Source organism: Aethalodelphis obliquidens, unplaced genomic scaffold (genome assembly GCF_003676395.1).
Source record: "Aethalodelphis obliquidens isolate GAN/ISIS:26980383/991018 unplaced genomic scaffold, ASM367639v1 scaffold25, whole genome shotgun sequence".
Taxonomy (NCBI): domain Eukaryota; kingdom Metazoa; phylum Chordata; class Mammalia; order Artiodactyla; family Delphinidae; genus Aethalodelphis; species Aethalodelphis obliquidens.
Genome location: NW_020837969.1, coordinates 20,414,870 through 20,428,385, shown reverse-complemented (window position 1 = coordinate 20,428,385; position 13,516 = coordinate 20,414,870). Strand labels below are relative to the sequence as shown.

Sequence of the window (13,516 nt, the reverse complement as noted above, 5' to 3'; positions counted from 1 at the left end):
GGACTCTCTTCAATATGAAGCTGGCTTATATTTGACAGATGCTTTTCGAACATTTCAGACTTTTGACTCTTTGCCAAAGTGAGCACTTTGGGAATAACATTAAATATATCGGGCTAGAGTCGAATAACACCCTCCCAACACCGCTACTACCCCCCCACACACACACACAGAAGGAAATGAGCAAGGAAACCCATTCTCTTGAAATTATCTTAGATATTTACTAAGAGCTAGACTCAGATATTTATTAAGATCTAGAAAAAGTCAACCTTCAGAGTTAACATTTTATAATTTCTGAGAATAGTTAATAAAACTCTACCATATTTTTAAAAAGTCTGTTGTAAAAGGATGTATTATGAGTAGCAGCCTAATTTGGGGGGTTCAGGAAGAGGAAAAGACTGAAGTTCCTTGAGCTTGTAGTACTTATTCCACAAGATCCAGGCGCGGACCTGTGTAAGGTAATACTTCTGTTTCCATAACCATTCAACACATTTACTCAACAGAGATTTATCGAGCACCTTCTATGTATCAGGTACCTGCTGACTGCTGGATAACACTGACAGGATTTCTGCTTTCACCGGGTTTTTAATCTGGGGGCGATGTGGAAGGCATTCTCAAATATGCATAAAACACAGTTGCAAACCCGGAAAGAAAGGCTGTGCTATAAAGTGTTTGGGGGCAGGGATGGGTATGAAGTACTTCCTGAAAAAATGGGATTTGAAAGAGGAGCAGTAATTAACCTTACGAAGAGGGAAGAGGAGTGTTGAAGTGCCATTCAGAGAGCCACTGCCTGAACAAAGACCTGAGGAACTGTGACTGGGAAAACTGCAGAGTGTAACGCTACAGCACAAAAAGCTGTGCAAGATGAGGCTGGAGAAATAATACGTAGGAGCCGTGCCACTCAGGAGTCTTACAGGATGGTTTCAGAATTTCGAATTTTATCCTAAGACGCGGTTTACGATTAGATGATCTCTTGGCTATCTGATTGGCAGATACGTTTTGCTTGTGTTTTTTGGCCAGCCGGATGGTTTTTTGTTTGGGTTTTTTTTTTTTTTTTTTTTGAAGGCGAGGCGTGCACTCTCAGATTAGTCAGAGGCCGCCTTTCCCTGTTGCCCTCACACACATGCACAATTTTTTGACCCCTAGGGAAGGGGAGTTTGCAACTTTTTCTGGAGGATTATTAGATTTTGTACTAAAATAGCACTAAAGAGAAGACTCCGGAGAGCGAACGGAGAGGGCGGCGCCGACAACCCAACAGGAACAATGCGGGCAGAGTCGGTTCTGGGGAGGGCGGGGAAGGGGAGGAGCGAGGCGCTTCAGCGACCTACTGCGCAGGACCGCCCCTGGTTGCCAAGGCAGCGGGAAGGCGTTGCCCGGAAGCGTTTCCTTACGCAACGGTCAGCTCCAAAACCCATCCCCCAGGGGTTCAGGACTGACTAGTTCCTGAGGCAATCTTGACCACCGCAAAGCAGATGAGGAGCAGAGCCTGATGCAATGTGATGGCCATCCGCCTAGAAGCCCGAGGATTCAGAGAAGCAGGGGAAATTGACCCAGACAGACGTCGGGACTATGGCAGACTTTTCTAAGGAGACCTTCGAGTCCTTTACTGATGAGGCACAGAGTTCCAGTTCATTCAGTTCCTCTGGAGGACTGCAGCCCTGGTCCTGTGCCTCTGGGAGTAAATACGAGAGTGGAACGCCGACTCCACGCTTGCAATATGGAGACAACCAATCTGAGTTTTCACACTTCAAAAATAATGAAAAGAAGTTGAGCAGAAAATGGATCAACAACCTCAAGGGCAAGGAAATGAACTCTGGACAGTACCAACCAGACACTAAACTTGAAACAGAAATCACTCAGGCATCCCTTGAAGAATTGAATGCCCTGCAGTCTTTCTGCACCGTTAAGATAAACCTGATCCATCATAGTGCGACCTCTAAAGGGAAAAATAGCAGCGGACATAAAAAGCTGCAGCTTGGATCGGATGCAGAGGCTCCAGAGGTAGATGCCTTAAACTGTACTGTCCCCGATGAGCTTCTGAACAGAATCTATTTTAAAAACATGAGGACAACACCCAACGAGGTGGTAACAGCTAAGCAACACATTTCTTCTCGGTGTCCCAACTGTAACAGGAAAAGAGCAGAACTGGCCCAATCTGCCTTCCTGAAACAGAAGAAGACTTTACTGGAGTCACTTCTACTCCAAGAGAAAATAGATGAAGATCTTCATATGAAAGACTTTCTTACCCTTATTGGAGAAATACATCAGAGCCTTCCCAGGCTTTCCGATGACCCCAGAATAATCTGGGAAAGACTGAAGGAGAAAAGTCAAATTGGTTACTCTGGTTTTGAAAGGTCAGATATAAAGCAGGAGATGTAGCAGAATGGAAATAGTGCTTGTCATCGCCTTTTTGTCCGCCAATTTTCAAACCTCTTACTCTTAACTAAACAAGGGATGGTGTTTATTAATGATAATGTGTAGTGTGTATAAATGTTTTGTTGTGTATTTGAATAATTATCATCATTTCTGTAATAGGAGCAGAGCATTTGGCCTGACCGTTAGCACGACCGTTATCGCGAGACCCTGAGCCAACAGTCAGCTCGCAGTAGTGCTCGCGGCAGAGAGTGTGGTGAGAGGTGAGAGGCGGTTGCAGGGCCTGGGACAGGCTGAGGGCCGGGTCCTGCAGAGCCCCAGAGCCCTCACCGCAGCCGCCCGCTAGCCAGGCCCAGACCTTGAAGCAGCGAAGCAGCAGCGAACCCCTCCCCCATCCCAACGTCTGCAACCTAATGGCGGCGGGCGGTCTTCATGGGTCGCAGTCCGTGGAGGCCTCAGCAACTGGAGTATATGGACACTGCCGTTGAGGTAACAGCTTCAACCTGCTTCAGTCTCTCCATTCAAGTTTCAAAAGTTGGTGCAGCTTAGATCAGTTGTCTCCTCCTAGGAGGTGGCCAGAGGCCAGGGTTAAGTTGCACGGACTTTGCAGGTCATTAGTTCAGGTCCACCTCTGTGGTTGGGCTCTTCTCAAAGAAGGGCAATTGCTGTGAGCTGGGGATTCCCCTGATGGGCATTTGCTACAACACGTATTCCTGTAGATCGTATACAAAGGATTCTCTCCAGGTTAAATGAAAAGCCTGAGGGCCGGCTTGGGTCCGGGCCGGCTGGGTCCTGGCCGCCTGGCTCCCTCATTGATGATGGCTGGGCAGAGTCTGGGGACCTGGCCCTGAGGGCGCTGCCAGCTGAGATCTGCCCCCTCACCCAGGCCTGGGCGCTGGCGGGAGGACTCAGACTGGGTGCTGGATGAAAGCTCCTGGGCAGGGTAACTGGCCCGCGCAGGGACCCCCTCCTGTAAGCCAGGGCCTGGACCTCGGAGGGTGAAAGTTGAGCCTTGGGACCTTGCCCTTTCTTGTCAGAACAGAGAATAACATTTGTTTCGATGGAGGTTTATAAGAACACAGTGACCTGGCCTCAAGAACAAAGGATCTAACACCAAGAAGTTTGTAACAACTAACCATGCCCCTCCCTATAAAAGGGCTATAAAAGGGCTTTGCTGAAAGCTTTCCAGGTGTCCAGGGTTTTTAAGGCACGAGCCACCAGTCTCCTTGCATGGCCCTGCAATAAACCTTTCTCGGCTCCAAACTCCGACGTTTTGGTATTGTTTGGCCGCAGTGTGTGCTGGGCACTCGGACTTGCGTTCGATAGTATTTCTACAGGTACTCTGGAAACTTAAGAGTTTACTGTGCTTCCTTCACAGATTTGAGGACTAAAGACTTTCCACCCAGTATTTTTTCAGATTCTAGAGGGCAACATTTTATAGTTGGAATAGTTACAAAGTTTTTATAACAATGCAGGAGACAGATGCTGGCAATTTGGACTAGGGTTTTGACAGTACAGATAGAAATAGAGATCTAAGAAGTACTTAGGAGGTAATAATTGACATTCTTTGGTGAAGAAATGGATATGGAGGGTTAATAAAAGGTAAATGTTAAGAATGGGCTTCCCTGGTGGCGCAGTGGTTGAGAGTCCGCCTGCCGATGCAGGGGACACGGGTTCGTGCCCTGGTCCAGGAAGATCCCACATGTCTCAGAGCGGCTGGGCCCATGAGCCATGGCCACTGGGCCTGCGTGTCTGGAGCCTGTGCTCCGCAATGGGAGAGGCCACAACAGTGGGAGGCCCGCGTACCTCAAAAAAAAAAAAAAAAAAGAATGTTACTTAGTTTCTGACTTGTGCATTTGGATGAATGATAATTCATTAAGATAGGAGCATGTTTGATTAAGAGGGTGATTATTTGGACATGGTTAGTTTGAGGAATATTTGAGACATTCATACTGAGAGGTTGAGAAACATTTGGTTATTTGTGCTTGCGATCTGTAGAAAAGGTCTTGAGGGGGTGGGGATCATTGGCATATATGTCATAGATGTGGTGAGCTCTTCTAGAAGGAAGGAGAATGACAGGAGAAGAAGGGCTATGACCAACTCCTGAGAACTTCTACCCACCAATTAATGGCTGGGTAGAGGAGAATAAGACAGCAAAGGAAGTTGAGAAGAAGTCATCATAGAAGGATAAAGGAAACCAGGAAAGAGTCGTGTCAGAGAGACCAAAGAAAGAGAACATTTCAAGAAGGATGGGTTGTCTAAGCATGCCAATGCAACAGAGTTAACAGATGATTTAGTCATGTGTTGGTTTCTTTGACTTAACAACAGCAACTTCATAAAAGTTGGGCTGACTGACAGTAGATTGAGGAATAAATGTAAGCTAAGGAAATGAGGAATACAGGTATAGACTTCTTGAAGTTTAGCTGTGGAGGGAAAGCAGGAGAGGTAATTTTTCTATATGTCTAACACAAGCTATCACGGTCAAAAATTTGTAAAAATCAGCAAAAAAAATAGCCTTTGTATCAGCAAAAAATAACCTTTGTATCATGTCAATATTACTCTTTGCCTTTAGACCTTCATTTATGTATTAAGATACTCTTTTTTTCCCCATAAAATTTAGTGTATTTTCTCTTAGTCATTCCTAAATAAAATGGGAAATAAAATCATTACCATTTTCACAGTAACTTTTTATTGAAATTCACCTTACATCTTGCTTTATCTTTGCCATCTTAATATATTCACATTTCTCATAATCAAAATGCTGAATAATTTCCCCATTAAGGGTCATAATTCACCCTTTAGTCAATTAAGTCTTCCAGTCCATGCACAAGAGATTTTTAGAATTTGTTTAAGTCTTCTTTAATTTTGAAAGAAATGTTTCATAGTCTTCAGCATACAAAAGTTGTGTGCCTCTTTTATTGAATTTATTCCTAAGTATTTTACTCCATTGTTTGCTATTGTAAGTGAATTTTTTCCAATCCAGTTTCTTTTTGGATGTTCATTGCTAGTGCATAGAAATACAACTGATTTTTGCCTGTTGATTTTGTATCCTGAAACTGCTGCTGAATTCATTGATTTGCACTAACAGTGTTAAAAAATGGATTGTGTAGGATTTTATAGCTAGAAGATTATGTCATTTGTGACCAGAGATAATTTTACTTCTTGCTTTTGATTTGGATACTGTTTTTTTCTTCTTGCCTAATTGCCCTGGCTCTAACTTCCAGTACTATAATGAATAGAAGTGGTGAAGTGGGCATTTTATCTTGTTCCTGATCTTAGGAGAAGAGCTTTCAGACTTTCACCATTGAGTATGTTAGTTGTGGGTTTTCCATAAATGGTCTTTTTCATTTTGAGGAAGTTCCCTTCTATTCTTAGTTTATTGAATGTTCTTATTTCATTAAAGGGTGTTTCATCAGTTGAGATGATCATGTGGTTTGATGTACTCTTTAACCCAGTCTAAAGCCTCACCTTCTTTGGACTCAGCCCATAACCATGAAACACTGACTAATCAGAATTAAAGGCTGTAGTCTATATGCTAAGGCACAAATATAAATTCATATTATAACACTTGTGTCTTAATAGTCTTTTCTTTCTTACTTGATTGTGAGCAACTGGAGGATAGAGTTGATACCATCTTACATGATATCCACGGGGGTTAGCACAATGCCTGGCACAGGACGGTGCTCAACAAGTTTCACGGATGAAAGAAGACGTGCATACAAATAATGACATTTAATATGTCTTTTGCATCAAAAGAAGAAAATAATTTAGCATACACTTTTCTGTCAATGTTTTGCCTTTGTGTAGCTTTTTTCTGTAATTTTTCTCTCTCCGTGGCTTGGATTCCCTTTTTTTTTCATGTATATACATACTTTTTCTCAGTGACAAATTAGTGGAAAACTTTTTGATAAGATAGCTTTCCCTATGCAGCCAATTAATACAGTATTCATTTAGAAGAATTAATATAAAAATATCTTTCTGGAATTCATATTTTCAGGTAGAAAAAACATTTATGGGAATTGTTAATTTTAAAGATAATTCATGACTTTTTGCAATTTTGAAAAGAGGTACAAGTTCTTGATGCTCGAACTTGAGAATAGTGTTTATTGTCTCTGAACAAATCCAAAAGGAATGAATATCCTTTCTCCAGACTCTTTATAGCTGCACCCAAGAGATTCCAGTATAGCTGGAAAGCAAAGTCCATCATATCAGATGCTAAGAAACCATTATTTCCCCAAGCACTAAAAATGTATCTGGCAAAAAAAAAAAAAAAAAAAAATTGTATCTGGCAACCTGGTACAGGATTATACAAATATGCAATTTATATAACTATAATATATAAATTATATAAATACACACCTATTTAGTTTATGGTTTTTATCTCGATTTTTTATCACAAAAATTTCTGCACTAAGAAACAAATCTATGCATTTAACGAGTGTTAGAAAAAGGAAATCCTTGGAACAGAACTAAGTGATGTGTCAGGCTGAGAGAAAGAAAATTCAGTCCTGAGCATCTGAGTCATTCAGATTCCAATCTCAGAACTGTTTAGGAATGTTTGGGACACCCAGCTCTGAATACCTCCAATTTTAAACATGTTAGTTTATTTCATGATGAAGCCTAATATAGTAACTTCGTTTTTTCTGCAGCGACATAGCTAAACAGGCTGCAAAGAAGTAAGAATTGTGGCTCTACATGAGTGTGGGCTCTCCCCCAATTTTTTCTGGAGTTGACAAATGAAAAGTACATACAAAAATAGTTAACTGTGAAACAGAAAAAGAAAAGATAGCTGAATTCTCAGTTGATAATACCCTCTGCAGTAGAGAATTTCAAAATTTTCCAATTTTCAGTAGACTCAAATTACAGTGGAAATTGCAAAATTCTATCAGGGTGACTCAAATAATTCTAAAGCCTAGTTTTGATGAGCCCACTGTTGAGGTATTAACAGAGGTTTAGGAGAAAGTATGTTGTGGTCATTCCACCCAAAATTTGCTTTGGATGTCAAGATTGATGACCCCACACAAAGCCTGAGAAGGTCTATTACTCATGTAATGAGAGCTTCCAGGGGGCACAGGGCAAGCTCCCAAGCTGATCTAAAAATGGCTAGACGGAGAGGAAAGAGGACTGGTTTGCCTTTTATTGTGATTGGGGGGGGGCTGAGGTAAGGATTCCCATCTGTGGGCTGGGCTTACATGGTCTGAACTTCCTGCCAGTACCAGAGGGACACCTGGGCTTTCTTATCAGCTAGTCCAAAGGTGGAGCAGGAGGATGGGCCTTGGAAGTTTCTGACCATCAAACATCAAAAATGGAATCAGACTCTTTATTACAGGTCATCCCTGATGTTTGATGATAAAAAAGTCACATTTCATTTAATTAAATTTTATCTTGCTTGAGTATGCCATAAGGGAGTTCTGTGAGGCTTGTAGCCTGAGACTGACAAGGGTGGGGAAAGTTCCACTGAACACCTTGTTCAAGAGCCCAGCATTGGATAATTTTAGAAGTGAAATGGTCACCCTTAACAACATCTGGAATGCCAAAGTGGATAAAGTGAGGCCTGTATTGTGGCTTTAATATGACACACTGATTTATATTTTGGGTATCTGTGAGGAAAGAGACTTCCACAGTTATTTTCCCCAAGGATGGAAGCCTTGGATAAGTAATTGTTGTGGTTACCATTGGTGGAACCAGGTCACTAGACCATTGGTGGAACCAGGTGGCTAGACCATTGCAATGGCCTGAGAGTCTGTAAACACGCACCAGTGGAGCCACTTACTGGCCAGGGTAAGATGACTGCCTGAGGTTCAGTTAGTTTTGAAGGTGCTTGGATCCCATCCTTTATCAAGGATGTCTGGATTAAGGAATGAAAAGCAGCAGATCTCCAGAAAGCCCCATGATGTGCAGTTTTGATGCTGTCCATAAAGTGAACAAACTCCCATTGCTGTTCACTCATTTAATCCCAAGGGGCTCCCCAAATAGCCAAGGGTTCAAGAGAGGAGTGACCTCTTCTGGCACCTAGTCAACTGGCAAGAGACTGAGGACAGAAGAGGCCACCCTTTCCTGCAGGTGGGCTACACCAGAGGACCCAGACTTAGCTCTATCCTGTAGGTAACACTTCTGCTTAGCAAGGAGACCTTGATGGCTGATCTGAGCTTATAGAAGGCTGCCTCCTTGATCCATGGAAAGGTATGGAGCTGCACAGGCTCAGGGTCTGTGAGAATCTCTGTTTCCAGGGCACTCAGTATGCAGTCCCCAGTTGCCATGCGGCTGAGGAGAGCAGTTTCTCACACCAGAAATCCATGGGCAACATTTTTTGGGGGGAAGATTTATTTATTTATTTATTTAACATCTTTACTGGAGTATAATTGTTTTACAACGATGTATTAGTTTCTCCTGTAAAAGAAAGTGAATCAGCTATACGTATACATACATCCCCATATCTCCTCCCTCTTGCGTCTCCCTCCCACCCTCCCTATCCCACCCCTCTAGGAGGTCACACAGGACTGAGCTGATCTCCCTGTGCTATGTGGCTGCTACCCACTATCTACTTTACATTTGGTAGTGTATATATGTCCATGCCACTCTCTCACTTTGTCCCAGCTTACCCTTCCCCCACCCTGTGTCCTCAAGTCCATTTTCTATGTCTGTGTCTTTATTCCTGTCCTGACCTAGGTTCTTCAGACCATTTTTTTTTAATTCCATATATATGTGTTAGTATATGGTATTCGTTTCTCTCTTTCTGAGTTACCTCACTCTGTATGACAGACTCTAGGTCCATCCACCTCACTACATATAACTCAGTTTCGTTCCTTTTTATGGCTGAGTAATATTCCATTGTATACATGTGCCACATCTTCTTTATCCATTCATCTGTTGATGGACACTTAGGTTGCTCCCATGTCCTGGCTATTGTAAACAGAGCTGCAGTGAACATTGTGGTACATGACTCTTTTTACATTATGGTTTTCTCAGGATATATGCCCAGTGTGGGTCGTATGGTAGTTCTATTTTTAGTTTTTTAAGGAACCTCCATACTGTTCTCCATAGTGTCTGTACACATTTACATTCCCACCAACAGTGCAAGAGGGTGCCTTTTTCTCCACACCCTCTCCAGCATTTATTGTTTGTAGATTTTTTGATGATGGCCATTCTGACTGGTGTGAGGTGATACCTCATTATAGTTTTGATTTGCATTTCTCTAATGATTAGTGATGTTGAGCATCCTTTCATGTGTTTGTTGGCAATCTGTACATCTTCTTTGGAGAAATGTCTATTTAGGTCTTCTGCCCATTTTTGGATTGGGTTGTTTGTTTTTTGATATTGAGCTGCATGAGCTGCTTATAAATTTTGGAGATTAATCCTTTGTCAGTTGCTTCATTTGCAAATATTTTCTCCCATTCTGAGGGGTGTCTTTTCGTCTTGTTTATGGTTTCCTTTGCTGTGCAAAAGCTTTGAAGTTTCATTGGGTCCCATGTGTTTATTTTTGTTTTTATTTCCATTTCTCTAGGAGGTGGGTCAAAAAGGATCTTGCTGTGATTTATGTCATAGAGTGCTCTGCCTGTGTTTTCTTCTAAAAGTTTTATAGTGTCTGGCCTTACATTTAGGTCTTGAATCTATTTTGAGTATACTTTTGTATACAGTGTTAGGGAGTGTTCTAATTTCATTCTTTTACATGTAGCTGTCCAGTTTTCCCAGCACCACTTATTGAAGAGGCTGTCTTTTCTCCATTGTATATTCTTGCCTCCTTTATCAAAGATAAGGTGACCATATGTTTGTGGGTTTATCTCTGGGCTTTCTATCCTCTTCCATTGATCTATATTTCTGGTTTTGTGCCAGTACCATACTGTCTTGATTACTGTAACTTTGTAGTATAGTCTGAAGTCAGGGAGCCTGTTTCCTCCAGCTCCATTTTTCTTTCTCAAGATTGCTTTGGCTATTCAGGGTCTTTTGTGTTTCCATACAACTTGTGAAATTTTTTGTTCTAGTTCTGTGAAAAATGCCATTGGTAGTTTGATGGGGATTGCATTGAATCTGTAGATGGCTTTGGGTAGTATAGTCATTTTCACAATGTTGATTCTTCAAATCCAAGAAAATGGTATATCTCTCCATCTGTTTGTATCATCTTTAATTTCTTTCATCAGTGTTTTATACTTTTCTGCATACAGGTCTTTTGTCTCCTTAGGTAAGTTTATTCCTAGGTATTTTATTCTTTTTGTTGCAGTGTTAAATGGGAGTGTTTCCTTAATTTCTCTTTCAGATTTTTCATCATTAGTGTATAGGAATGCAAGAGATTTCTGTGCATTAATTTTTTTATCCTGCTACTTCACCAAATTCATTGATTAGCTCTAGTGGCTTTCTAGTGGCATCCTTAGGATTCTCTATGTAAGTATCATGTCATCTGCAAACAGTGACAGTTTTACTTCTTCTTTTCCGATTTGGGTTGCTTTTATTTCTTTTTCTTCTCTGATCGCTGTGGCTAGAACTTCCAAAACTATGTTGAATAATAGTGGTGAGAGTGGGCAATCGTGTCTTGTTCCTGATCTTAGTGGAAATGGTTTTAGTTTTTCAACATTAAGAACAATGTTGGCTGTGGGTTTGTCATATATGGCCTTTATTATGTTGAGGTAAGTTCCCTCTAAGCCTACTTTCTGGGTGGTTTTTATTATAAATGGGTGTTGAATTTTGTTGAAAGATTTTTCTGCATCTATTGAGATGATCATATGGTTTTTCTCCTTCAATCTGTTAATATTGTTTCTCACATTGATTGATTTGCATATATTGAAGAATCCTTGCATCCCTGGGTGAAGCCCCACTTGATCATGGTGTATTATCCTTTTAATGTGCTGTTGGATTCGGTTTGCTAGTATTTTGTTGAGGATTTTTGCATCTATGTTCATCAGTGATATTGGCCTGTAGTTTTCTTTTTTGTGGCATCTTTGTCTGGTTTTGGTATCAGGGTGATTGTGGCCTCATAGAATGAGTTTGGGAGTGTTCCTCCCTCTGCTATATTTTGGAATCGTTTGAGAAGGATAGGTGTTAGCTCTTCTCTAAATGTTTGATAGAATTTGCCTGTGAAGCCATCTGGTCCTGGGCTTTTGTTTGTTGGAAGATTTTTAATCACAGTTTACATTTCAGTGCTTGTGATTGGTCTGTTTATATTTTCTATTTCCTCCTGGTTCAGTCTCGGAAGGTTGTTCCTTTCTAATAATTTGTCCGTTTCTTCCAGATTATCCATTTTATTGGCACATAGTTGCTTGTAGTAATCTCTTATGATCCTGTGTATTTCTGCAGTGTCATTTGTTACTTCTCCTTTTTCATTTCTAATTCTGTTAGTTTGAGTCTTCTCCCTTTTTTTCTTGATGAGTGTGGCTAATGGTTTATCAATTTTGTTTATCTTCTCAAACAACCAGCTTTCAGTTTTATTGATCTTTGCTATCGTTTTCTTCATTTCTTTTTCATTTATTTCTGATCTGATCTTTATGATTTCTTTCCTTCTGCCACCTTTAGGGTTTTTTGTTCTTCTTTCTCTAATTGCTTTGGGTGTAAGGTTAGGTTTTTTATTTGACATGTTTCTTGTTTCTTGAGGTAGGATTGTATTGCTATAAACTTCCCTCTTATAACTGCTTTTGCTGCCTCATGTCGGTCATCATGTTTTCATTGTCATTTGTTTCTAGGTAGTTTTTGATTTCCTCTTTGATTTCTTCAGTGATCTCTTGGTTATTTAATAGTGTATTGTTTAGCCTCCATGTGTTTGTATGTTTTACAGATTATTTCCTGTAATTGATATTTAGTCTCATAGCGTTGTGGTCAGAAAATATACTTGATATGATTTCAATTTCGTTAAATTTACCAAGGCTTGATCTGTGACTCAGGGTATGATCTATCCCTGGAGAATGTTCCATGAGCACTTGAGAAGAAAGTGTAATCTGCTGTTTTTGGTTGGAATGTCCTATAAATATCAATTAAGTCCATCTTGTTTAATGTATCATTTAAAGCTTGTGTTTCCTTATTTATTTTCATTTTGGATGATCTGTCCATTGGTGAAATTGGGGTGTTAAAGTCCCCTACTATGATTGTGTTACTGTCCATTTCCCCTTTTATGGCTGTTAGCATTTGCCTTATGTATTGAGGTGCTCCTATGTTGGGTGCATAAATATTTACATTTGTTATATCTCCTTCTTGGATTGATCCGTTGATCATTATGTAGTGTCCATCTTTGTCTCTTGTAATAGTCTTTATTTTAAAGTCTATTTTGTCTGATATGAGAATTGCTACTCCAGTTTTCTTTTGATTTCCATTTGCATGGACTATCTTTTTACCTCCCCTCACTTTCAGTCTGTATGTTTCCCTAGGTCTGAAGTGGGTCTCTTGTAGATAGCATATATACGGGTGTTGCTTTTGTATCCATTCAGCCAGTCTATGTCTTTTGGTGGGAGCATTTAATTCATTTACATGTAAGGTAATTATTGATATGTATGTTCCTATTACCATTTTCCTAATTGTTTTGGGTTTGTTATTGTAAGCCCTTTCCTTCTCTTGTATTTCCTGCCTTGAGAAGTTCCTTTAACATTTGTTGTAGAGCTGGTGTAGTCGTGCTGATTTCTCTTAGCTTTTGCTTGTCTGTAAAGGTCTTAATTTCTCTGTCAAATCTGAATGAGATCCTTGCTGGGTAGAATAATATTGGTTGTAGGTTTTTCCCTTTCATCACTTTAAATATGTCCTGCCACACCCTTCTGGCTGCAGAGTTTCTGCTGAAAGATCAGCTGTTAACCTTATGGGGATTCCCTTGTATGTTAATTGTTGATTTTCCCTTGCTGCTTTTAATATTTTTTCTTTGTATTTAATTTTTGATTGTTTGATTAATATGTGTCTTGGTGTGTTTCTCCTTGGAATTATCCTGTATGGGCCTCTCTGAACTTCCTGGATGTGATTGACTATTTCCTTTCCCATATTAGGGATGTTTTCGACTATAATCTCTTCAAATATTTTCTTAGTCCCTTTTTTTCTCTTCTTCTTCTGGGACCCCTATAATTCGAATGTTGGTGCGTTTTTATGTTGTCCCAGAGGTCTCTGAGACTGTCCTCAATTCTTTTCATTCTTTTTTCTTTATTCTGCTCTGTAGTAGTTATTTCCACTATTTTATCTTCCA

The 13,516-nt window shown here is 40.5% G+C and overlaps 1 protein-coding gene across 1 annotated transcript; it reads left to right on the top strand.

Annotated features, from left to right (window-relative positions):
- Window positions 1-1,367: 1,367 nt before the first annotated feature.
- Window positions 1,368-4,086, top strand: CUNH8orf48 (chromosome unknown C8orf48 homolog). The gene is made up of 2 exons (XM_027122724.1): window positions 1,368-2,351; window positions 2,533-4,086. The coding sequence occupies exons 1-2, from the start codon at window positions 1,567-1,569 to the stop codon at window positions 2,582-2,584; spliced, it is 837 nt and encodes a 278-aa protein (XP_026978525.1). The 5' UTR covers window positions 1,368-1,566; the 3' UTR covers window positions 2,585-4,086.
- The last annotated feature ends 9,430 nt before the right edge of the window (window positions 4,087-13,516 follow it).